General features: G+C 36.5%; 1 protein-coding gene across 9 annotated transcripts in view; it reads right to left on the reverse strand.

Annotated features, from left to right (window-relative positions):
* Window positions 1-2,749: 2,749 nt before the first annotated feature.
* YAP1 (Yes1 associated transcriptional regulator) overlaps window positions 2,750-27,600 on the reverse strand; it is a 144,426-nt gene continuing 119,575 nt past the window's right edge. For all 9 annotated transcript variants that reach the window (XM_077113143.1, XM_077113149.1, XM_077113151.1 and 6 more), the window contains 3 exons: window positions 19,444-19,574; window positions 8,509-8,621; window positions 2,750-6,441 (listed from right to left, as the gene is read on the reverse strand). In XM_077113143.1, coding sequence (XP_076969258.1) covers window positions 6,203-6,441; window positions 8,509-8,621; window positions 19,444-19,574 — 483 coding nt within the window. In that variant the 3' untranslated portion in view covers window positions 2,750-6,202. The remainder of the gene's footprint in view (window positions 6,442-8,508; window positions 8,622-19,443; window positions 19,575-27,600) is intronic.

The following is a 27,600-nucleotide window of genomic DNA, read 5'->3' on the forward strand; positions in this document are numbered from 1 at the left end:
TTTTTTATTTATAACAGTTAAAATTACAGGCATACACTGTTTGATTAATTGTGGGTTTGGTTCCAGACCACTATAATAAAGCAAGTCACCTGAATTTTCTGGTTTCCCATTGCATATAAAAATTATATTTATACTGTAATCTAAGCATGCAATAACATTGTGTAATTTAAAAACATTTTATTGCTAAAAAATGTTAACCATCATCTGAGCCCTTCAGTGTGTCATAATCTTTTTGTTGATGGAGGGTCTTCTCTAGACGTAGATGGTTGCTGAATGATCAGGGTGATGGTTGCTGCAGGATGGGGTGGCTGTGGCAATTTCTCAAAATAAGACAGCAGTGAAGTTTGCTGTACTGGTTGATTCTTCCTTTCATGAAAGATTTCCCTGTAGAATATGATGCTTTTTGATAGCATTTTATTCACAGTAGAACTTCAAAACTGGAGTCAGTTCTCTCAAACCCAGTCACTGCTTTATCAACTAAATTTATGCAATATTCTTAATTCTTTGTTGTCATTTCAACAATTTTGATAGAATCTATTCAAGGTGAAGATGGTATCTCAAGAAACTATTTTCTTTGCTCATCCATAAAAAGCAACTTCTCATCTAAATGGATGAGTTTTACCATGAGATTCTAGCAATTCAGACACAGGTTCAGGTTCCACTTCTAATTCCAGTTCCCTTGCTATTTCTAACACATTTGCAGTTACTTCCTTGACTGAAGTCTTGAACCCCTCAAAGTCATTCATGAGGGCTGGAGTCAACTTCTTCCAAACATCTATTCATGTTGATACTTTGGCCTCCCATGAATCACAGATGTTGTTAATGGCATCTAGAATGGTGAATCCTTTCCAGAAAGTTTTCAATTGAGTTTGCCCAGACCCATGAGAGCAATCACTATTTACATAGCTATAACCTTATGAAATGCTATTTCTTAAGTAGTAAGACTTGAAAATCTAAATGACTCATTGATCCAGATTGTAGAATGGATGTTGCGTTAGCAGACATGAAAATATCAATCTTGTTGTACATTTTCATCAGAGCTCTTGGGTATCCAGGTACATTGTCAATGAGCAGTAATATTTTGAAGGGAATCTTTTTTTCTGAAGTCTTCAAATATTCAGTAAACCATGTTGTAAACAGATGTTCTGCCATCCAGACTTTACTGTTCATTTAACGAGCACAGGCAGAGTAGATTTAGCATAATTTTTAAGGGTCCTAGAACTTTCCAGTTGGTAAATGAACATCAGCTTCAACTTAGTCACCAGCTGCTTTAGTCCCTAACAAGTGTCAGCCTGTTCTTTGAAACTTTGAAGCCAGGCATCTGTTTCTCTCTAGATGTCAAAGTCCTAAGTGGCGTCTTCTTCAACAGAAGGCTGTTTTGTCTACATTGAAAATGTGTTGTTTAGTCACCTTTGTGAATGATTGTAGCTAGATCTTCTGGATAACTTGCTACAGCTTCTATATCATTACTTGCTACTTCACTTTGCACTTTTTGTGTTAAGAAGATGGTTTCTTTACTTAAACCTCATGAACTAACCTCTGCTAGCGTCAAACTTTTTTCTGTGGCTTCCTTGCCGCTCAGCCTTCACAGAATTGAAGAAAGTTATAGCCTTGCTCTGGATCAGGCTTTGGCTTATGGCAGTGTTGTGGTCAGTTTGATCCTATCCAGACCACTGAAACTTTCTCCATATCAGCAGTAAGGCTGTTTGGCTTTCTTATCATTCTTATGTTCACTGGAGTAGCACTTTTAATTTCTTTTAATAACTTTTCTTTTGCATTCATAATTTGGCTGTTTGGTGCAAGAGGACTTTCAGCCTATCTCAACTTTCACTATGTCTTCCTCATTAAATTTAATCATTTCTAGCTTTTGATTTAAAGTGAGAGACATGGCGACTCTTCCTTTCACTTGAACACTTAGTGGCCATGGGAGGGTTATTAATTGGCCTCAATACAAAATTGTTGTGTCTCAGAGACAAGGGAGGCCTGAGGAGAAGGAGAGAGATGGGGGAACAGCCAGTTGGTAGAGGTTGGTGGAGCAGCTAAAACACATGAAACTTAGTTCACCATCTTATATGGCTGTGGTTCATGGTGCTCCAAAACACTTAAAATAGTAACAGCCAAGATCACTGATCACAGATCACCATAACAGATACAATAATAATGAAAAAGTCTGAAATATTTCAAGAACTACCAAAGAATGACTTAGAGAGACACAAAGTGAGCACGTGCTTTTGGGAAAATGGTGCTGACGGATTTGCTTCAAGCAGAATTGCCACAAACCTTCAATTTGTAAAAATTGCACTATCTGCAAAGCTCAGTGAAGCACAATAAAATGAGGTTGGTTGCCTGTGATAATTTTCACTAATTTAAGTGTTATTATCTTAGAGACCATAAGAGGACATTTTGGGAAAATAAAATCAAAGCCTACTTTTAAGTGTGTTGCGTTCTTCCCAGTTTTTTCTGTGCTGTTACATGTGGTAAAATCATTTAAGAATGAGGAAGGCACGGCTGTGCTTACCACACTGATGGCAATGGTGGTTAAAGTGAAGACAGAAAATTCAAAGAATTATATCCATATTTCAAAAATCTCAAATGCGATGCTTAACTTTAAGAAGGAAAACTATTCTTAAACTTAACCTACCAGTAACTACTATAATCACCTTTTATTACTTTTACTTGTTCTACTGGAAGATCATTAGTAAATCAAAACATGTTTTAAATATCCATTGTTAAACACAACCAAAAAGAGTTTCAGGAAAGAATATATTTGTATCACATAAACAAACAAAAAGGTATTACATAAGAAAAAAATGTAACAATTTATGTAAGTACCTAACATATGAGCATGCTCTTACATCTAAAACAAAAAATAAAAAGGTAACATTGGTAATATATATATTACCAAGTGTGCATTAAAGAATTCTCTAATATAAAACATTTAAAGTGTGGAGAATACTTTTTCAAGATACAGAAAACAATTGTTAAGCTAGGCGCACCCACAATTCATATAAAAACATGCTTGTGAAGATAAAATTCATCTGAGCACTCATTTCTCAGATGTGCAAAAGCCACAAAATAGTTAATCACTGGAAACTGCCTCCTTTTTTGCACTGAGTTCCAACACTGGTATGAATTCTGAATTACACAATTAATGTAGATTGCATCTATTTAATATGAATACTTAAAATAGCAATTTATTTGTAGAAAAATCACTTCCTTATGTTCTTTAAGAAAAGGCACTATATTTAGAAAATAGTTATTACAACAAATTGTGCTTTGGAAGATCTGAAACTCTAAATCAATGTGCTCCACCAATCATAAGTAGATCTAAAAAACCATAACTGAAAAGAACACAAATATTAAAAGTTGATAAATTTAATGATTATAAAATTGGTTTATTGTAAAAGCAATTCAAGAATACCCAGTTAAAGTTTTATCCCAATGCTACGCAATACAACCAAGAAGCAGTTAGACACTTTTACATTAGGAACAAGGACATAAAACAAGAAAGACCACATCAAGGCTGTGATTCAGACTTAAAAAGAGAAAAGTACTCCTGGGGTCTCCTTCAGGTCAGTACAGAGGGTATGTGGTAAGATCAAAGCACTGTGTCAGGTACCACAGTGTTGCTACAACATTGAGGTATAACTGGGAAAATTAAAGTTGAGGGGAAATGAAGAGCTGCACGTTCTTGTTTTGTAGGGTACTTAAGTGATTGAAATTTTAGGAACAATTGCCTTTAATGACAGTGAGATGCAAGACTAGTCTTTATTGAAGAGAAAGAAGCTTATTAAAGTTCTCTATCAAGGTCCCACTAAGTCTTCACACCCTCCCTACCTTCCCACCTTTCTCCTAATCTAAAACTACTCTGCTGATATATAAAATGCAAATCTTAATTTGTGGCTTACTGGCAAATTGTAGGCATTCCTTCCAAGTAGCTTTGATCTTCTCCATATTAAAAAAAACAACGTGCTGTACTATCCATATTCTCAATTATGCACTGTAAATAGAATTTCATTATTGTTCACAAACTCAATGCATTTGCACAGTGGCTATTGTCCCCCAAACTTAATTCAAGATTTAATCTCTCTGCTATTTTCTTAATAAAAGTCAGAGTCAATTATCATGAATGACTGACCTATAAATCATTATATACAACACAGTGATTGCATTTTCTGAGTACTGAAAGTATTTAATATAAAACTTCTTACTTTCAACTTTTGCACTCCTTAATCAAAGGGCCAAAATAATTAGATTTTTTAATTAGAAAAAAAAAATCTGTCTTTCCAAGCTGAGGCTTTTCATAGCAGATTTAGCCAGGAAAGAGATTGTATGTCTGTTATAAACCCTTGAAAATAAGGGCTTATCCTAGAAACACTGAAGGACCCTTAATTACAGAGGTGCTAGCTGGTACCACTATAATTCACAACCAACTATTACTTCATAGCTTATACTGAAAAGTTGATTTATGCTCATTTTGTTCCTTTAAAAAATACTCTTTGGAAACCATTATTACTCCTGTAGACACATACTCTAGTTATATCTCTTCCTGTAAAAATAAAAGTATATCATGATTATCTCTATTTCTTTGCTAAATTCAACTACCAATATACAATTATTAATCTGATTACTTTACCGGCTAACTCATAACCTTACTTACAGTATTCAATACACTGTCCAGGGTCAACTCTCAGCATATAGAAGGAGGAACAAGTCTTGTAAGAAGAAAAACCTTGTAGGCAGTTTTTCAACCTAGTCTTTATATGTTCATTATAAATGAGAACTAAAGAAGAATTTGCTTCCAGAGCTAGTATTTACTTCGACGGTAAACTTCCAAAGCTTAATGAAGTAAACTACTATATAAAGCTTACTTCTTTCATGCACATTATGAGCCTACTCAATGATTTCCCATCAAGACTTAAAATTAGTCCAAGGGAGTAAAAAAGGAAAATAAAGCCATTTTTTGTTTGCTCCTTTCAAATTCATCAGATAATATTTATTGTGTGCCCAGAGGATATAAGGTTCTCCTCTAGACACTATCCATAATAATAGCCTTTTCTAGAATACTAAAGTAACTCAAACACCAGCAGACTGCCCCAACCAGATTAAAACTATCTGTGAAATATAGACTACAGTCATGTATTCTAAATGTATACATTCAAAGCTACCATTTTAAAAATAAACTGAAAATTAGGGAAACCTAAAAAAAAAAAGATATATTCTGCTATCACACTATCATAAACATTTTAAGTGTGTGTGGGTAGATATATAGAGAGCTGATAATCAAGATTTAAATAAGACAGTAAAAAAAAAAAAAAAACAGAAATGTAGATTTCACCAAAAGAACTATAATAACCTTCCCAAGCTACAACTATAAAGAGATTCACTAATATGGGAGTTTGCCTAGGTCCTGACAAAACCAGCCCCCCCAAAAACAAAACAAAACAAAAATCCTATACTAGAGTATGTGGCGATAATTAACATATTTCTATGGAAATTGTCTCATGCCTTATAAGCTCCTAAAATAAAACCAAGTCACTATGTGACTAAAAATAGCACTAGGAGAAAAAAAACACTGAAAGTAAAACAGTCTTTAGCCTTGGTTCCAACTATCTCTTCAAATCAGCATTAAGTACTTAATATCAAATGCAACATTTTTGGCTTGTCAGACTAGTAAGTCATGTTTTTCCACTGGCCAAAGGCAGTTGAAGAAACAATTACTTGAACAAACTAAATGCTGTGACAGGAAGCATTTCACTTCCAAGTGTGAGTATTTAGTTAAAATGATTGGTGAACATCTAATGGGCAAAAGGAATGGCATCCATCATCCAAACAGGCTCACTTTCCCCAGCCCCTTCAAAATGAACAGTAGTTATAATAGCAAAAGAAACAAAAGGGTTTTTTTGTTTGTTTTTGATTCTTTAGAGCCAACTGTGAAAGAGGTCAGCAATATATTAACAGCAGCAATGGACAAGGAAGAGCAAAATAGCAGATGAAAAGAATCTTGCTGGATGTTGGTTCATCTTTTTCTATATTAGCCAGAAGACTGCAACGGACTTATTTGGGAATTTCATGTATATATGTATATATATATATGTATATATACACACACACATATATATATGTGTGTATATAATATATATACACATGTCTTATCTCCTTAGATCCTTCACAGATTTAGAATTCAGTCTACCTGAGGACTCTATAACCAGGTAAGAAAGCTTTCTTTATCTAGCTTGGTGGCAGCCAAAACAGATTCCATGTCATTAAGGATGTCAGAACTCAAAGCTTCCTGCAGACTTGGCATCAGTTCCTCTCCTTCTATGTTCATTCCATCTCCTTCCAGTGTTCCAAGGTCCACGTTTGTCCCAGGGATGGCTTCAAGGTAGTCTGGGAAACGGTTCTGCTGTGAGGGTAGGGTACTTTGGTTGATAGTATCACCTAGTTGGAACAGAGAGAAATAATGTCCTCTTTGGAAAGCTAACATCAGAGCTGCATCATATGAGCACAGAGAAATACAAAAAGAAATCACTCCTGACTGACCTCTGGAACTGATGCCCAGAGTTTATCTTAATCAAAAGTAACCCACAGATAAGTTCCCTTTTGTGTCAACTTTTATTCAGATATTCAGTGAACAGCTTGATGGTTTATTACCATGTACTGAGCACCTATGGGTGACATGAAAAAAATAAAAATCCTCTGAAAGATTATATGCAGCAAGGGGAGAAAGAACAAGTACATTGCACAAGAGCATCATTTACCTGACTGTGGTCTAGATCTGTACCACACAAATAAGATAAAATATAAAAATGAATGATATAGACCGGTCTTTCCCATTAGTATACTTGGGGCAATACTAAAATAAAATAAAAGAACTGGGATGAATACACTATTCTACTCTTGGAGATTCATTCATAATAGCAAAACAAGCTTCCCAGAAATCTGAAAAATAAATCTTTCTAGCTTTGCTTCCAGGTTTCCCAAATTTAGAAGTTTTTTTTTACATATGACAATCTTAATATTCTACAAAACTTTCAATGGAACATACTTTAAGAAAAACATAAAACTAATATAAACATGGAATATCTCTTCCCAACCTTTCACTTTCAACCTATGTTTATCTTTGGGTCTAAGATGCTCCTTTTATCTACCATATCAACAGAAGAGTAGAACATATGGAATAAAAATAAATAATAGGGGGAACAAATGTTAAAATAAATTTAGTTTGAAATGCTAGTGGTAAAGAAAGCGAGGGGTAAGGGGTATGGTATGTATAATCTTTTTTTTCTCTGTTATCGTTTTATTTTTTTTTCTGTTATTTTTTTTCTTTTTCTAAATCGATGCAAATGTTCTAAGAAATGATGAATATGCAACTGTGATAACATTAAGAATTACTGATTATATATGTAGAATGGAATGATATCTTAATGTTTTGTTTGTTAATTTTAATTAATAAAAAAAATCTTTATATACCAGCAAAAAAAAAAACTAATATAAACAAACATATAAATATAATATAAAACGAGTATAAAACCATTAAGTGTTATAGGGGGTTGGAGAAGAAATGAGGAATAGAATAAGGAAAAATTTTGCCAAAGAGATGGGTTTGAAGTGGCTCCCAAGGATGATTACGATTTAGATAGTCAGAAAAGAGGGGGTGGTGTCCATTCTAGGAAGCAGCAAAGCCATGAGCTGGCTGAGCACAGACACAAAAGACTTGTCAAATACTTTCAGAAGAGAGGTTTGCAGTTAAAAAACTAACTGCTAGAAAACTGCTTCATTTTCCTGCCAATTCATGAATTCTGTTAAAGTTGACAATCCAGGGCAACAGTCACAAAGCAAGCTAGCTGCAGAAAAAACAGTTACTTCATTATGTCTATGAGGCAGGTATTTCTTTGCTCCTCCCAAGACTCCTGCAACTATTTCAACAACAGTAGGTGAGCCCCATTACCTAGTCTCTCCCACCTGATTTCCTGAGTCTCACAGAACCTTAGCTGGATCACAAACCTTCAGAAAAAAAGAGGGAGGCAGACACTGACTCACACGTAGAAATCCCTCTCTAAAACTAATTGTGCAAATCTGAAAGAGACTTCTAATAGGGTCTTCAATTGCCTTGCCAATTAACTCAATATTTTACATGCAAAAATAAGAAATGGGGAAATGGGGCAACAGTGGCTCAGCGGCAGAGTTCTCGCCTGCCATGCCAGAGACCGGAATTCAATTCCCGGTGCCTGCCCATGTAAAAAAAAAAAAAAAAAAAAAAAAAAAGAAGAAATGTCATTAGTTTAGTTTTTTTCAAATAAAGATATACATGATACTTAAAACTTGAGAAAGACTTAAATTATAAATTGCCCTAAAGAAACACTGCAGGTGCAATCTGAATTGAGGTTTATAGGACTTTGATTTTCTTCTGAATAATCTTTGTTCACAATAGTTTATTTGACCTGGTGATGATATGACTATCTCTGGCTGCAAGTCAAGCTAGCAAGAGTAATAAAGAACACCAACCTGTATCCATTTCATCAACACTGTTCAGGAAGTCATCTGGAGTTCGAGGGACACTGTAGCTGCTCATGCTTAGTCCACTGTCTGTACTTTCATCTCGAGAGTGATACGTGCCACTACAAAGAATAAGAGGTAAAGACCAATACAACAATTTTAAAGATCAATTCAAAGTAAAAACAAACACCCACTGAGCACCAGCATGATTAGAGGAACAAGAAATCTCCCTTCAGAGCCCATATACTGCTCCTGTGCTACGAAGTGAAATAGGCAAGTCAATTCTAATTAAAGCTGGCAGCTTTACAGGACCAAGATCTCCCTTTAGGCTCTGGGCTTGATGGCAGTAGGGGAAAAGAAAATAATCTTCACATTTGTACACCCAGGTAGTATTCCCAGATAACAAAAGATTATCTGCTTAAGTAGTCCCTCTATAAAACCACTTGAATCTGAGGGAATCCACATATTTCTCTTGCTTCAAGGCCTCAATTCCCCAGGTGATCGTAGTCTGCCTAGGCAGAGAGGTAAAACACATACACTGCAGGTGGGGGGCACTGAGACAGGCCTGCACTAGACTCATGTTAAATTCCCACCTCTTGTGCAGAGAACTTAAGCCAAGGAAAAATCAACCCAAAATAACAAACCAGAATTCCTTTTGGAGGGTGCCAGAACAGATGAGTCACTGCTGATAAGATAACTCCAGTGGCTTAATTGCCTTGATTTTGTTTAGGAGAAAAACAAAACAAAACAGAACCCATACACTTCAGCAGAAGATAGGAACCTTATATTCAAGTTGAAGGAAAGATTTTATAAACCTACAAGTATAGGCCTTAAGTAAAACAGAAAAACCTGAGCCAAGACAAATTTTTATTTTAGGCTCAATGAAAAGTTTCCCAGCTTTACATTAAGGCAGGGTAAACAACATCATCAGAACACTATTTTCATAAATAGGAGAGTTTCTCAAGCTAGCAGCATGTAGACACCAGCTGGCATTGATGGTAAGATTTTGGTGTTTCACTAATTCTAGAAAAGACTTATCAAAAAGTTTGAAATTAAAGCAAATGTTATTCTTATTGGTCTCTGAACAATGTAATGGTGATCACACCTGGACATTTATGTACTTGTTCAATTCACACAAAATTAAAAAAACAAAACAACTAAGCTTTAAAAACAAGCTTTATCAGTTACTCAAGGTTAAAAGTTCAGCACTCAAATTTTTTTCCCTAAGTTATTCAATGCACTTGCCTTATCCCTTACTCCTCCCTCATTCTTCGTGTTGCAACTGCTGGTTTACTTTAATGCTTTGGCCAGATTTTGGTAAGATTCAAAAGTTTCACTCAGGACCAAGAAAACACAAATTCGCCTCTGAGGCCATTTGTATACAATGAAGACATGTCTGGGAGGGTTTCAGGATGTGGTTTTGTTTTGTTTTGTTTTGCCTGCCTTGACCTGGAACAAGGGCCTGGTGCTAGTCATCCCCATACCCACTGCTAAGCATGAGGCATAGGTCAAACACTTAAGAGATCGCTGCAGAATAGATCATTGTACAGAGTTGTGCAGAGTTCATTCCAACCCACAGGGGAAGCATATGGGCATTCCTGAGGATGGAGTTTACGGGGCCATCTTCCTGACCCAGACCTGCTCCCTGAAGAACTCCACCTCCTGCAGCCCAAGCCATTTGATAAACATTCAGAGAGTGTTGGCCATTAGGCTCTGAGGACACAGAGGTGAAAAACAAGGAAAACAAAACCTACAACTGATGCTTTTTTTGAGTAGCTCACTTTTCAGGGAAGGAGATGAACAAATACATAATGAATTACATAAAGATATATCTGAGCAGAATGCTTTCAAAAAAGCGAAGGGTTTCAGAGAGGGGGACATCCAAGTTAGCCTTGAAGGATCTCACAGGTAAAAGGGAGATAGGAGATGTGGCACCACTAGAAGTCAACTCCTTGGTCTCTTAGGGGAACAAAAAGTGTTTAGAACTTAAGTAATGTGTATGTATATGAATGGAACAGTAGGCAACGGGGAACCCATTAAGAATTTTTGAAAATAGAAATGTGATAATCAGATGTGTGTTTTAGAAGTTAGGGTAATGGAGAGAATGGGCATATGGTTCTGCCTTTAGATTAATAACCACTACTCCCTAATCTAAACAGAAAACAGAATCTCAAACAGCAACCCAGTTCTCACCAGAAGTTTTAAGAAAGACTCTTCACAAACAACTCTGAGAAGATATGCAGTCTGTCTGTTTTTCTAAATACTCAAATTTTACACCTGGGCCAATATAGGCCTTCAATATGATGGGTACTGGAACTATACTAATCTGAAACTTTGCTTGTGGAAAAAAACAACAACTAAATTCTGTCGCCAGAGCCTTTCCCAACATGCTTCCATTTATGTTCATGTGACTTTAATTTTGCATAAATACACTCAATTTTTAGTAGAACTTTATAAACCATGTATTTATCAGAAGAGTAAATGCAAATTTAAATTATTTTGACTGCTTTCAAAATCAAATTTCCCTTCTATTTTGTGAGGGTGTGTTTACTGGTTATTTTTCTCTTGGGAGTTGTCTAAAATTGAGAGTGTTGATGATTATATAACTGAGAGGATAATGCGAGACATGGATTGTTGACTTTGAACTTTATAAAGGATGGGAGGTGGCTGAAGGATAAACTGACAGAGAAGCAGATGGCGAACTGTGGTGTATACATTTGATTGAATATTGTGCGGCTACAGAAAGGAACAAAGTTCTGAGGCATGCAATGAGGTAAGTGAACCTGGGGGACATTATGTGATGCAAAATAAGCTAGACACAAAAGGCCAAATATTATATGGTCTCTTTTAGAAAATAATGATAAGAAAATTGGGCTAGATTATAAGTTCTATAGTAGTCACATTTAGTCTGAAGCTGTAATTGTTATTTCTAGATCTTGAGATGCTGTGCTATATATGTATAACCTGGTATTTCCCTGGAACTTTGGGTACCTGTGTGATACCTAAGACTCAGAGTAGGAGTTCTGCAGGTTGAAAATCAGCATTACCAACTGTTAAACAAACTGAAAAACAGATCAGCCTTCAATTAGAGATAAAAATGAAGCCGACTGGGTCAGGACTAAGGTAAATCACAATACAGGGGTAAGGAGGACATTGTATTTTAGAACTTCACCTACCCAATGACACCACAGGAAGAGAGGTTTATTTTGTCCAAAACCTAAATTTTCTAAAGCAAATAATTTAACTCAAATTGGATACATCACTTAACCCAAAACAGGGAGTCCAGAAGAAGAATAAGAGCTTGTATTTCTGTAAAGCTTAATGTAATGCCAGGATCCATCCCAGAGTATAATAAGCAGATAATAAAAAAGTATTGGCTGGCAGGCAGGCCATGGCGGCTCAGCAGGCAGAGTTCTCACCTGCCATGTTGGAGACCTGGGTTCATTCCCAGGGCCTGCCCATGAAAAAAAAAAAAAAAGGATTGGCAAAATCCCTTAAGGGAAGGGAGAAAAAAGATGTAACTATTAAACTTTCCCACTGGGACAACCCTGATACTGTCTCAAACATTAGGGACTCCCAAGCTTTGATCTTGTGCAGCTTTTTAATGAAGTGGAGAAGCTAAGCCTAATCTACAGAAAACCTCTTTTCTTGCTCAGATGTGGTCTTTCTCTGTAAGCCCAGCTCTGCAAATAAAATCATGACCCTCCCATGCCATGGGACATGGCATCAAGGGTGAAACTTTCTCTGAAAACATGAGATATGAATCCCAAGGATAAGTCTAGCCTTGGCACCATGGGATCAACAATGCCTTCCTGACCAAACGGGGGGAAAAGATTTATAATAAATAAGGTATCAGTGGCTGAGAGAGTTCAAATAGAGTCAGGTGGCTACTCTGGAAGCTATTCTTACGCAAGCTTCAACTAGATACTGCTTATTTATCATGTTTTGCCAAACCCCAATCAAAACCATTCCTGCCCATGACTCCCACAGGTATAAATCTCTCTGGCAACGTGGGACAGAAATCCCAGGATGAGCCAGGACCTGGCATCAAGCAATTGACAAAGCCTTCTTGACAAAAGGGTGGGAGGGGGGAGAGAGAAATAAGACAAAATAAAATTTCAGTGGCTGAGAGATTTCAGAGTCCAGAGGTTATCCTGGAGGTTATTCTTATGCATTATATAGATATCCCTTCTTAGTTTATGGTGTATTGGAGTGGTTAGAGGGAAGTACCTGAAACTGTTGGGCTGTGTTCCAGTAGCCTTGATTCTTGAAGACAATTGTGTAAAGACAAAACTTTTACAGTGTAACTGTGATTGTGAAAACCTTGTGTCTGGTTCTCCTTTTACCCAAGGAATGGACAGATGAGTAAACAAATATGGATAAAATAAATAAATAATAGTGGGGAGGACAAGAGGTAAAATAAATTGAGTACATGGAAATACTTTGGTCAATGAGAAGGAAGGGTAAGGGGTATGGTATGTATGAGTGTTTTTTTCCTTTTCTGGAGTGATGCAATGTTTGAAAAAATTATCACGGTGATGAATACACAACTGTGAGATGCTACTGTAACCCATTGATTGTACACCACGTATGGGATGTATGTATGTGAAGATTTTCGAATAAAAATATTTAAAAAAACAACAACATTCCTGCCAACCCTAAAGAACACCTAGGGCTTTATCTGAGATTCAACAAAGGTTTTTTTTTTTTTTTTTTTTTTTTTTTTTTTTTACAATAAAATCTTAGCTTTGTTTAAAAAATATATACTTTACATAGGTTCACCCACACGAGAAATAACAAAATGGTAGTTAACTTTTACATGGTTGGCATTTGAAGTCAGAGGGGCACTGACTGTTGGACATAGTTTTTATCTTATTAAACTTTTTCTGTCTTTTCTAAATCTTCTATAATAAACTTGTATTATCTTTAAAATAAGGGAAAAAAGTTATTAAAAAATACACCATATACCATCATGGGAGACTAAGCCCAAAATGTGTAGGCTTATTCATTTTCATCTTCATTATCAAAAGAAAGGAGGCTACTGTTTTTGATTTGCTTTTGTGAGTTCTTTTTAACTAAGTCCTTTTTAATTATTTGATCTTCATTTGTCATCTTCTTTTTTGAGCTTGCTGTTAAACCTGAATATTTTTCATCTGAGGGACGTTTGACTGGTTTTCGATACATGATTCTTCCATCAGCTTGAGCTGGTTCTTCATCTGCTTTGGTAGCCTTTATCTCTGCTTTAATTTTCATGACTTCTTCAGCTGATAGGTCTCCCTTTTTTAAAACCACCACTTGAGGCTGTTCATCTTCTCTGTCGCTGTGATCACCATCTTCATCTGAGAGTTGAGGCTGGACTCTCTTGAAAGCAGACATAAGGCCGAATCGGCATTTTGAAGATCCATTTCTTTGTTCTTCCAGAGCTTGGCACCATACCTTGGTTTAGCACATACTCACTTGGTCTCAACGGTGGGCCCTTCCCTATAGCCGACCCTTTCCTTGAAGCGAGCCAGAAACGTCGGCTCGGCGGGCGGTACATAAGACACTTCTCAACAAAGGTTTCATGTACTGTGATGACTTTCCAGAAACCTACAATCTCCAAATGGGTTCCTAGGCCAGATAAGTCCTGAAACCTAGAGAGCCCAGCCTCTCTAGAACATCAGCTAGTTCCATCCCCCTATCCCATATGATTGGCAGTCCTTTCCAACATCGCAGAGTTAGAATGGGCATAGACCAAATACCCTTAGAAATTGGGAGAAAGGTCAAAGGAGAAGGAGTTGCAACAGAGGAGATAGGATTTAACAAATGAGTATAACTGCTGAATCATATCGATATTTCTTTTAATCTCCAGTGTCTTGGAACAGCTAGAAGGAAAAACCTAAAACTGTGGAACTTTACCATACCAAACTCTAAAATCTGTTCTACAACTACTTGTTATAATGTACTTTGAAATTTATTGCTTTTTGTACATATGCTATATTTCACAATTAAAAAGTGGTAAAAGTACACAAACCTCCCAACTAGGCCAGCAGCATTGAGCAGATGATGTGAAATTCTGTTATACTAAATAATTTTGGCAGGATAAGATATTTTGTTTTTCTTAGGATCATATAGTCTTCAATTCAATTGGTGACTACTGAAATGGCTGCATAATAGCTTTCCTAAACCTTTTAGTATTTTAAAAGTGTGTTGTTTAATAGTGATTAGAAAACAAGCCAAAATAAAAAGACCAGAAAGAATTTGTTTCATATTTTTAAAAAGCAAGACTCCATATATATTTTATAACCTAAAAGAATGAATCAAGTTCTAGGAAAATGGTGGAATAGGATATATCGAGTTCACCCCTGCTCCAAGAAACAGCTAGAGACTCAGCCAATAAGGCAAGCAAACTCACCACCCTCCCCCTCTCTACATGGGACATGACTCCCAGGGGTGTAAACCTCCCTGGCAATTATGGGACAAAAATCCTAGAATAAGCTGGGACTCAGCATCAAGGGATTGAGAAAACTTCTCTACCGAAAGGGGGAAGAAAGAAATGAGACAAAATAGTCTGTGGCTGAGATTCCAAACAGAATCGAGAGGTTATCCTGGAGGTTATTCTCATGCATTATACAGATATCCCCCCTTTTTAGTTTAAGGTGTATTAGAGAGGCTAGAGGGAAGTGCCTGAAACTGTAGAGCTGTGTTCCAGTAGCCATGTTTCTTGAAGATGATTGTATAATGATACAGCTTTCACAATGTGACTGTGATTTTGAAAACCTTGTGTCTGATGCTCCTTTTATCCAAAGTTTGGACTGATAAGTAAAACATATGGATTAAAAATAAGTAATGGGGGAACAAATGTTAAAATAAATTGAGTAGACTGAAATACTAGTAATCAATAAAAGGGAGGGGTAAGGGGTATAGAAACAAAATAGGGAGAACAAAGGATAAAATACATTGGGTAGATGGAAATACTAACGGTCAATGAGAGGGAGAAGTAAGGTGTATGGTATGTATGAGTTTTTTCTTTTTATTTCTTTTTCTGGAGTGATATAAATGTTCTAAGAATGATCATGGTGATGAATATACAACTATGTGATGATACTGTCAGCCATTGATTGTACACCAAGAATGGAATGTCCATATATTAAGAATGTTCGTGTGTGTATGTTGTTATGTTTTGTCAATTAAAAAAAAACAAAAGAAAGCAGCTAGAGAATGGACAGGAGGATGACTGAGATGGTGATTCCAGGGTGTAAGTGACCTGGGAGGGTCTTCTACAGCACATAGGGAGGCCCTGGTTAAAAAGCTGAGGAACTGAGAAGCAGAGAACCACAGACCATCCAGCTAGTACAGACAGCCTAACATGGAAGCCTAGAACCCTCAGGAGTGCATGGACGGGGAGACAGAGACTAGGAAGTAAGCCAAGCTGCATTCTTTGAACACAGTACCTCACCAGCGCAGCCCTGTGACCCGCAACTCACAACACACCCCATGCCTCTGAATCCTGTCACCCACAACCCCTCCTCACACTCCAAGCAACTCTGGAGTGTACCCACCCCCCTATCCCCACCCCAAATGTGCGCACACCTGCCCCAGCTCAACCCACCTCTCCTGGGTAACTGCAGTCCCGCCCCACCCCTCATGAGCCTACCTCCTTGTTCCTGGCCCCTGCAGGTGTTCAATAATGCATAAAGGCTGCAGGTGCTTACCTCCATACCCAGGCTACACCTGCCCCCAGACCATACAGGTGTGCAACCCAACCCTGCCCCTCCTGAGCTCTGCACACGTGACTATCAGTTTCCGCCCTCCCAGATCTGTACATGCACATGGTCCCCAGGCATGCTGCCCCAGCTCTGGGTAAGCGCTGACCTGTGCAGCCAGGCCACATCCACCCCCAGCCCACGCAGGCGCAACAGCAATTCACTGACCTAAGCCCTGCGCATACGCACAAAGGGTCCTGTGCCCTAGACCAGTGCACACCAAGGTCCCGCCCCCCAGACCTGTGCACCCGCACAGCTACATCCTCCCTGCTGCTGGGCACCCTCACAGGCACCAGTGTAGCATCCCCAACTCATGCCTATACCTGTGCTGCAAATATCACTGCACTGTTGTGTCCCACCCTGTGTCCTGCATCCTGGTCCACATCCATCTCACAAATACAAGGCTTTAGACTACTCAAGGAATTCAATTTTCAAAGTAAACCAATCAAGATATTTACATGCCATGAAGACAGCAAAAGATCACTAACATATCATGATGCAGACAGATAAAGCCCAGCCTAATGACCAAATTAAAACACCAAAGGAAACACAGATGTTGGAACTAATTAAAGATGTTCATATAGCTTTACTAAATAAAATAAATGGATGGCTAATGACAAAAAAGGAGATCAAGAAGACCCTAGAAGAGCATAAAGAGGAATTTGAAAGAATGAATAGAAAAATAGCACATATCACAGAGATTAGAGATGCTATAGACCAAATAAAAAACATACTAGAGACACACAACTGCATATTTGAAGAGGCAGAAGAAAGAATAAGTGAACTAGAGGACTGAACAACTGATTTTGAACTCAAAAACTGCAAATAGCAAAAAAGATGGAAAAATCTGAATTGGATCTCAGGGAAATAATGGACAAAACAAAGCACACAAATATGAGAGTCATTAATGTCTCAGAAGGAGAAGAGAGGAGTAAAGGGCTAGGAAGATTTGTTGAGGATACAATGGGGGAAAACTTCCCAACCCTTATAAAGGACATAAAATGCAAGTCAAAGAAGCTCAACAAACTCCAGATAGAATAAATCCAAATAGGCCTTTTGCAAGACAAATACTAATCAGTCTGTCAAATGTTGAAGAGAAACAGAAAATCTTGAAAGCAGCAAGAGAAAAGCGATATACTACATACAAGGGTAACCACATAAAACTGCATTCAGACTACTGTACTAGCACTATGGAGGCGAGAAGGCAAATGGTATGATACATTAAAGATCCTGAAAGAGAAGAATTCTGTACCCAGCCAAATTGTCCTTCAAAACTGAGGGACAGTGGGATCAACAATTCCATCCTAACCAAAAGGGGGAAAGAAGTATAATTAATAAAGTATCAGTGGTAGAGAGAGTTCAAATAGAGTCGAGAGGCTCCCCTGGAGGTTGTTCTTACACAAGCTTCAGGTAGCACTTGTTACCTGTCATAACCTGCCAACCCCCAACCAACCATTCCAGCCAATCCTAAAGAGCATCTAGGGCAATATATATGATCCCACAAGGGTTCCAGGCACTAGAGTAACTTGCCAGAAACCTACAACCTCCAGATGAGTCCCTGGTCCAGATAAGTCCTGAAACCTAGCCCAGCCTCTCCAGAACATCAGATAGTTCCATCTCCCTGCCCCGTATTAGTGACAGACCCCTTCAATATCAAAAATTTAGAATCACCATAACACAAACATTCTTAAAGAGAGGGATGGAAAGATCAAAGATGATGGTGGAAATATACAGAGAAGATCGTACTTAAATGAGTATCAGTGCTGAATCATTTTCCTATAAATATCAATGCTGAATCATTTTCCTATAAAAAACAAACATGAACAGAATCAATCTACTGACTAACAAATTTACTACTGTTTAAAGAAATAATATGCACATTGGGATAATTGTAAACATATAAAGCTGAAGTATTAACATCTATTTGAAAGTCAAAGCATTTTATAATTAAAAAGACCAAGTCCTCTCTCCATTTCAAATGACTGAAAATTAACTGCATAAAGTGAAAGTTTAGTAACATTAATCCAGTATTTTAGAGCAGCTAGAAGTAAAAACCTAAAATTGTGAAATTGTAACCCATTCAAACTCTGAAATATGTTCTACAACTAATTGTGGTGCTGTGCTTTGAAATTTATAGCTTTTTTTTGTATATATGTTATTTTTCATGAAGAAAGAAGGAAAAAAGGTCAATTACGATGATAAAAATTTAAGCCCTCTAGCTACCTATATTCTGGAGCAGCTAGAAGGGAAAATATGAGAGGATAGTATGGTGGCCCATGACAAACTCTGGGATCTGTCCTGTAACTACTTGTTAAAGAGTGCTTTGAAAACTACTGCTTTATTTCTTTGCTTTGTATATATGCTATACTATACAATAAAAAAAGTTTAAAAAAAAAATCTGAGGGAGAGATTAAAATTTTCACAGACAAACAAATCCTGAAAGAATATGTTAATAAGAGACCGGCCCTACAAGAAATACTAAAAGGAGTTCTGCCAGTTGAAAAAAAAAAAAGAATGAATCAGTTTTAGTTAAAGCTTAATTTTAGATGGCTTTCTAGACAAATAATATGACCTATTTCAGCTCACAAAGTTTATATAGTACAATATATAACATTTTTGCAATCTGCCTGAAACCCAAGATTTGTAATATCTCACTAAAACACACCTATAAGCTATTATGGTATTTTCAAACACTGGCAATATAATGCATTTTTGGGAAAAGGCACAACTTTACATTTTATCTCCTGAAACTATGTCCCTTAAGAACATGAGGCCTTATAGTGCTGCTATAGTGAAACCTCTCAAGTTGTACACATATGTAGAATATTCTTCCCGATGATCTTTACAGTACAGCCCTAAAAGGAAGTTTTGGATGCAGTTCATTTGCTTTTCCAGAAAGGCATTCACATGTTCCTTCATGATTCTGTAATTTAAAATTACTGTTAGTCAACAGGACAGGAAGAAGCAAATACATTGTGACTTTGATTTAGTGTCCCCTCTACAAGTCTGAACAGCTCACTTCCTCTCACAGAAGGCTTTTAATCCTTAACATTTATTGTACTTGCCATTTAAGGAGAGACTCATTTACAGGTACAGTTTTTGGTCCACACAGATGTTCAAAACAGCCTATTACAGGTACTAAGCAGAAGGTTTTTAAAGCTTTGTTTTCAGATATTAGCCAGTACCGACTCTCACTAACCTGTTAAGAAAGGGATCCGAGCTATTGGTAGTCATTGTTCTCAGTTCCTGAGACATCCCTGGAGAAGATACTGGATTTTGAGTCCCTCCATCCTGCTCCAGTGTTGGCAACTGGCTTCGGAGTGCTAATTCCTATAAAAAACAAACATCAACAGTCAGTCTACTGACTAACAAATTTACTATTGTTTAAAGAAATAATATGCACATTGGGATAACTGTGAACATATAAAGCTGAAGTATTATCATCTATTTGAAAGTTAAAACATTTTATAATTAAAAAGACCAAGTTCTTCTCTCCATTTCAAATGACTGAAAATTAACTGCATAAAGTGAAAGTTTAGTAATATTAATCCAAAAACCTCTATACCTTACTAGTTTCATTTTACCATTTTCTATACTCTGGCAGATACTCCCAAATCCTCCATTAGGTAGGATGGCAAATGTGAACTTTGAAATGAATCCTTCTTAAAGCCTGTTCTTATTCACCAACCCCCAGATGGTTGTGTGTCCTGCACCAGCAATAAAACAAAGAAATGGGAAGGAAATCATCTTGATGATTTACTCTAATACCAATCACCCCCTTCTCCTCTCCTCCTGGGGCATTGCTTTTACACTTGCTATCAGATGTCTCACTTTGACTCATAGTCATCTATCTTTTTTTTAATTAGAGAAGTTGTAAGTTTATAGACCAATTATGCATAAAATACAGGATTACCATATACTACCTATTATTCTGTCTTGAGCTGGATAGAATATGCTTTATCCTTTAGCAGGGAGAGAGACAAATAAACAAAAAGATGACAGAAGAAAAACATGAACCTACCATCTCTCTACCATGACCTTAATATTAAAGGAGTTGGTAAACCTTGAGGGATACCAAACAATTTCTCACTAGGGTTCTGTCTGGACTCCTAAGCATGGCCACCCTCATGATTCTAAATGGCCTTCCTGCCCTTCAGCAGGTTTCCAGACATCCCAGGCCTCAGCCTGTACTTGCCAGGGCGAACCTCAAAGCCAGTTCATGCCACTCTGGCAGATCCCTGACGCCTTCATCCTGCTATGTCCTTTCTCTCACTTTCTTCCTTTCACTGTACCCTTCCTTCCCAAGAAGTCCCACTGTGCCTCTCAAGTACTCATAAACATCATCTCTGGCTAGAGTATAACCCTCCACTTCTTTGGTCTGACTTATAATATGGCTTTTCATCACACAGGACACTGCCTCCCCTGTCGTCAAGGCTACTCATTAAAGCACAGCCCCACCAGCCTCAGCCCCCTAACTTTCACTATCATGTCTGGGTCCAGAGGCAGTAGAAATTTTCTCCTAGCTCTACACTGCTTCTTAGACACAATTCTTCCCCTGTACAAAAAATGCTTTTATTCAGGTTTATGCCTTCTGTATATACCATCCTTCAAACCAGGGTCTTTTAACTGGAAGATTGTGACACTTTTCAGTGGGGTTGGGGAGGTGTCTCTGAACTTGGATGGGCAAATAAAAATTACATCTTTATTTTCAGTAATATCTAATTGAAATTTAGCATTTCCTTCAATTATGAATGCAGGCAACATGTACAGTAGTATTCACTTTTCATCAATAGATTTTTGAATCACATCATAGTTGCAAATATCTTGAAGTGTTTATGCTCATTACTAGTTCAATACTACAGTACCTCTAAGACACTGCTGCTAGATCTTATTTATACATTGATAAAGAAGTATGTTACTATCACAAACTTTTATTCAACATTTTGCTAACTAAATTCCTTTTTCTTATATTCCTGTGCATTTAAAAGAAAATATTTTCAAAGGGGTCCATTGGTTCAGCAACTGTCAAAGGAATACATACCCTTCCCCACCCAAAGATTATTTCTTGTACTGAATCTACTGAACTCTAACTACTTCATCTTACATATGGGAGAATTTGGATCAGAGCCTTTGGCCGTTCTAAGTATTCTCCATCCCTCCTCTTATCCTTCAATATCAGGATGGATAATTCACTGAATATGAAAGGTTCTTCACCCTCTGGATTCTAGTGGTCTTCATCTTTGCCTACTTCAATCACCCACGATTACGAAGATCTTATTGTTTGAAACCAAACCACCTCTAAAATCTTAAGTCCTTGTTTGATCACAGTGTTTCAGTTTAGACCAAATGGAACTGTCAACACCCATGTAATAACTGATTCTTGTAATTCCTGGATCACCTTTAAAATGCATTGCTAATCATCACTTCACCACTGTACTTCAATCTTTAACTCCTTAGGTCACATTCTAGACCTGGCTGTCATAGAAATTTCTCCTCCAGAAATCTGCTTAAACATGCATTTATCTCACTTTCTGATCTCTTACTCAGTTTCTGCTTGATCTCACTCCCACACTACTAGCCTCCAACCTCAGAGTCCAGACCTTTCTCTCTCCTTACAATCCCAGTCTTTTGACTCCCTCCTGGTTTGTTATTTTTTACTCTTGCCTTACCAGCTTGAAGTCAAGGTTGATCATTTGAAATACCTTTTGAGTTTCTCATGCACACATCGTTTTATCACATCCCAACTAACCTCAACCCTAAATCAATGCTAAAATATGCCTGCTTCATTTTTATACTGAGACTGCTAAGAAATGCTAGTGAAAAATCACACAGCTATGCCAGGCTGGTATTAAAAATTAATGGTCTTCAAGTTTGGCTGGGCTCTTAGCTACCACCATTCAATTATTTTGGTCCCTGGTCAGTTGTTTCTCTCATTCTTATTGTCACTATTCCAAATCTGACAGTCTCTCACTTCCCCATTTTGTCAAGACCATTTCTATCTCTCATATTTAAATAAGAACACTGACACAAATATTGTATATAGACGACAAGGCTGAACAGAGCCACTGCATCCTGGCAGCAAAATGAAAAAAGGTAGGATGGGGAAGAGGGTACAGGGAAAAAAGCTAGGGGGTACAGGGTCCAATGCAAACCGAATTATAGAACATCATGCTCAAGGAATTAATATTCAGCATAGTTTTACAAACTTCTGACTACCACACACACAATAGGTTTAACTAGATATCCTAAGAATTTTTTAACAGCTTCATTGAGATCTGATATACAAAAAAATTATGCTTATTTTAAATGTACAATTTCATGAGTTTTGATATATTTATACACCTGGTGAAACTATCACTACAATAAAGATAATCATATCCCAAAGTTTTTTCCTGCTCCTTACCTCTTGTACTACCTATTCCCAGGCAACTAATGATCTGCTTTTAATCACTATAGTCTGCATTTTCTAGAATTTTATATAAATGGAATCATACAGCATGCACTCTTTGTCACTTAGCATGATTATTCTGAGACTTATTCATGTTGCATCAATAGTTCATTTCCATTTATTACCAATATTCCATTGTAGGTATATACTGCAATTTATCAATTCACCTGTTGACAGACATTTGGGTTTCTTTCTAAATTTTGACTTTGTGCAGACATATGCTTTCATTTCTAAGAAAGAATTCTCTCCAAGAATTTGAAAATCTACAAATATTTTAAATGTTTTCATAGTACCGAGTACTTTCACTGCCTTTCTCCTTAATTTTCTAGATGATATATATCAATGCACTGATTTTATGTAGGGCCAAAATGCTTATATACCATATATATTATATCTTAAAGTGTCTTTTTTATCCTATAGGTAATGATATTAATATTTAAATGAGAAGAGGAACTATACAAAGAGTCAATGGCTTAGAGCTGGGCACTGAGTATATAAAAAGTCCATTCTATAAAACAGTAGGCAAATTCATGTTTTCCTTTTTGAACCACCCTAAAAAGTTCCGTCCAGGCTAAGTTGGAACCATCATTTTTACTTATAGTGTAGATAGCTCTGACTCCAAAAATATCCCAGATTAGCTAAAATTTACAAGCGCAATGGGCAAAGCCACCACATTTTTGTATTATTACAGAAGACAATGAGCTAAAAATATCTGCTTCATTTAGAAAAAGTCAAATACTCTGAAAGAACTATTTGACCTTTGAAAGACAAAACAGAAGCACGATTAAGTTTTGGCTGAATTCTTATAACTTGCTTACTTCCTCATTTCTGAAAGCCTGTCAAACTATTTGTTCTAACTACCTTTGGGAAAAGAGAAACTTAAGAGCTGTATTTTTAGCTCTGTATTCTAATTTTAGGCATAGTGTTTAGGATAAAATAACCCAAAAACTCCTTAAAGATAGACTTAAACTTTCAACATGAAATGTTTCAACTGAAATCAGTCATTTTAGACAATCAAATTAAGTCCCAAGGCTTATTCTTCAAACACTTATGCCAGATTTACCCAGTTACAAAATATTCATATTCATATTCATCCTAAGTGTGTTTTGATAAATTACTTTATTGCAGAATAGGCATAGTCTGCATAGGTGTATATAGATACCTGATTTACTTTTCAATGCAATGCAATGTTAAAAAGAGTTTATAAAGAATACATTGTTTATTTTTTATTTTTTTCAGATGCCAGAGTTTCTTAAATTCTAAATATTAAATACTAACTTAAATATCATTTGATCAGCTGTCAAAACTGAATGTTCTCAAAATTTCAAGAAGAAATTTATTATAAATATCAGCATTGCTATGGTAATAATGACCTATGTTACTAAACATTTTCCTGATTTCAGGAAAATATGAAGTTATAAATGTTTTTACAATACATTTTTAATTTAAAGCATTTAGATTAAGTAACTTCATTTCATACTTTTCCAAATTAAAATAGTAACTTTTTTCTACATTTGCTACCATTACAGCCCTGAACAAATTTTTAATATTTTACTTCCAAAATTCCTTGTTTCATGTAATATGATTACTATTTCACATTTATAATCCCTGGCTAACTCACAATGAAAACCCAAGATTTAACTGTTCCTCCCTGGAACCAGGACAGTTTATGGGAGAAACTCTTTTTCAGTTAGCTCTGACTTCATGGTCACTTGCCTTCAGAATCTTACTAGGTAAAGTATGGAATAGATATACCACCAAATTTCCATTTTTTCCTACAGTCTGCTTTCTTAAAATTATTCGCACATGCATGCGTGTTTATGTGGAAAGTAGAGATTGCTGTTTTTAGACTCAACTAATCTCCAAAGTCATAGGTCAAGAAGGAAGAAAACTGGTTTTTCTACATAAACACATAGAATTTCTTTCCCCCATTTTTGGCCAATTTCTTTAAAAGATTAACAAAAGTTTTTTCATCTTCCTTATTGAGCTCTGTGAAACAAAGTATGTGTTCACAGGAGATGAAAATATAAACATAAGAATTAATGACTTGGGGAAGGGGCTACTAAGTGATTATTAATTACTTTCTTAAAGACATTTTGTCTTTTTCAAATACTGAGCTATGTAAGAAAGTACCATTTTGGAATAATGTTATGTCCTACAAGCAAAGGGTTTGTTGTAACCAATTTGTTCAAGGAAGATTAGTGAACTGGAAACCCAGATTTAGAAATGGAGAATAATTCTAAAAATATACATCTTAAAAATAGTTTGTCTTAGTGATAGAGGTTTATGTCAACATAATTCTAAAAGTAGAAAATATACTGGGTGCCCGGGTAGTTCAGTAGTTAGAATGCCTGCCTTTCATGCGGGAGACCCAGGTTCAATTCCCGGACCATGCACCCCCCAAAATAAATAAATAAATGAAAAATAAAACTAATCTTAAAAAAATAAAAAATAAAAGTAGAAAATAAAGCCAATTCATCTAACTGTTGAAGATAGCCATGCCTTACCCCATTTTCAGCACGGTTTTAAACAGTTACAGAATATTTCACTATCTCTGAATTCATGAAAACGTTTGGTCAATGCTTACAGTGCTTCTTGTTTTTCAATGCTTGTACTGTTTATCAAAGTACCTACAACTTCAGAACAACTTTGACCACCACCACCACCACCCCACCACCCCCACCAAAAAAAAGGTACATATAAGGACTTAGGGATAGTTATGAGACCTACATGATAATCCTAAACTCTGAAAAGTATCATCCAGAACAGAATTGCTGTCTGGTGTTTCCTGCACAATCTTGAGATTCTACATTCTTTTTCACAGATCTTTGGAATTGAGGTTTTGTAATTTATGTTGCATAATTATGGTCTCAGATGAAGTAGTAAAGTTATTATGACACTGTTCAAATAATAGGGAAGAGCTTATTTTAATTAATAAAACAAATGAGGTAACCTATTAAAGTAGTCACCGTGTCTGAGGCTAAATATTCCTCCCTTTTAAAGTTTTCCATATATCCATTAAGAAAATATAAAATAGTCATTAGGAAACATCCAAATAAATCTATGATTTATTCAATATTAGGACTACATGCTAATATGAAGAAAGAAGAGGAAAACAAGCCAAGTCCCTTTCTATTTCTAAATTCAGGGGGAAAAGTTGGTGATTATTGTAAATGTTTTCACATAGCCCTGAACAATGGTATTATTTTTTGTTCTGAACTATGGACAGCTGAACCTCTTCAGCCCTGGGACTAATGGTATAGTACAATATCCTCAACAACATCAATACTGTAGGCTCCATCACTCATTACACGAGTGACTGATCCTGATATAAGTATTACTGCCTATAATATTCATGAGTTGCAAAATATTTGTAGCTCTAATTTCCATGAAAATTGAAGCAATTATTTGCTCAGAAATAAAATTAAATAATCCCATATCTTACCTTTGGCACTCCAACTTTGAATGAAGTACCCTGATGCTGAATGAAAACATTTATATACTGCAGTATTGTTTCTAATTTCTGGATAGTTTTTGAGAATTCTGGTGAGGTTCCTTTGGGATGAGTTTTGAGACAGGCCTTATAAAGGAAATGGAGAATTTAACTAGTAGGAGAGAAGAAGGCATTCAATATAGCGAAAAGATTGTGAGGATCATGGCAGCAAGGCAGAAGGGTGCGATCAGCTGACAGGAGAGTAACTGGCTTGACCACAATCAGTGTAAGAGAAAGCTACTGACCACAGGTCATGAGCCAGGCTGCAGAGTTTAGATTTGAATCTCATGGGTATAAGGGAACCACAGGTATTAAGGACCATATTCCTAAGCAGCAGAGAAGACAAAAGTCTTCACACTGAGAGGGGACTCTTTTTCCTCAAAGCATTAGTCTCAAAAGCCCTTGAAACAGAAGCTGTGATGCATTCCTAACCCACTCTCAAAAGGTTTCTCCAATTTACAAAAGAACAGAGATATGACTAGAAAACTGGGCTCAATCTCACAGAGATATTTCTAGTTTTAAGAGTTTGTAAGTAGCAATTACTTTTGAAGCATAGATGTAGTGAATGGTCCAAATGAAAATAAAAATTTTAAGCTATAAAAGAACAAATTTTTCCACAAACTCTAAAAAATTAAAGTGATAATTATATATATGCACATATACTTATATATAACTAAGATATATTAATGCCTTTAGAGTTATTTTTCAGAAATTTGCATTTGAATATCATTAGTCAAGTCTCTTAGGAGTTTCCATTAAGGTCACCCACATTAACATTACTTTACATGACCAAGAAATCAACAATACAGACATTCAGAAGTATTAAAGACAACTTGAGAAACTAATGATTTGTAAACATTTCCATATCCCACAGCATATGAGGTATAGAATTATAAAATGGTGGCTAATTTCACTTTGCTTACTAACGGAGCAGTGCTAACTTCTACTAGAAAAGTGTGTGTGTGTGTGTGTGTTGGGGGGGTGGAAGGGGAGTATCAGACAGTCCCTGGCATTCAATAAATACTGAATGAATCTGTTCTTTTTTCTCCATTTTGCATATATACGTTCTGTTCTTTGAGACTGGAGAGTCCTTTCTGACTTAACCTTGACTATCCTGGTAGACCCTATTTTAAAGCCATCATCACATAATATATGATTCTTCTTTGGGAAATCTTTCCTGACATCTGCCTTAAGGTCACTTAGAAAATAACTAGTTTGAGGGCGGGCCACAGTGGCTCAGCAGGCAAGAATGCTCGCCTGCCATGCCAGAGGACCCGGGTTCGATTCCTGGTGCCTGCCCATGTAAAAAAATAAATAAATAAAAAATAACTAGTTTGAGAAAAACACGTACAAATGCTTGTGAGATGCTAACATGCCAGATTTCATGTATTTGAACTACTCCAAATTTAACTCTA

This window comes from Tamandua tetradactyla, chromosome 8 (assembly GCF_023851605.1).
Source record: "Tamandua tetradactyla isolate mTamTet1 chromosome 8, mTamTet1.pri, whole genome shotgun sequence".
NCBI lineage: Eukaryota > Metazoa > Chordata > Mammalia > Pilosa > Myrmecophagidae > Tamandua > Tamandua tetradactyla.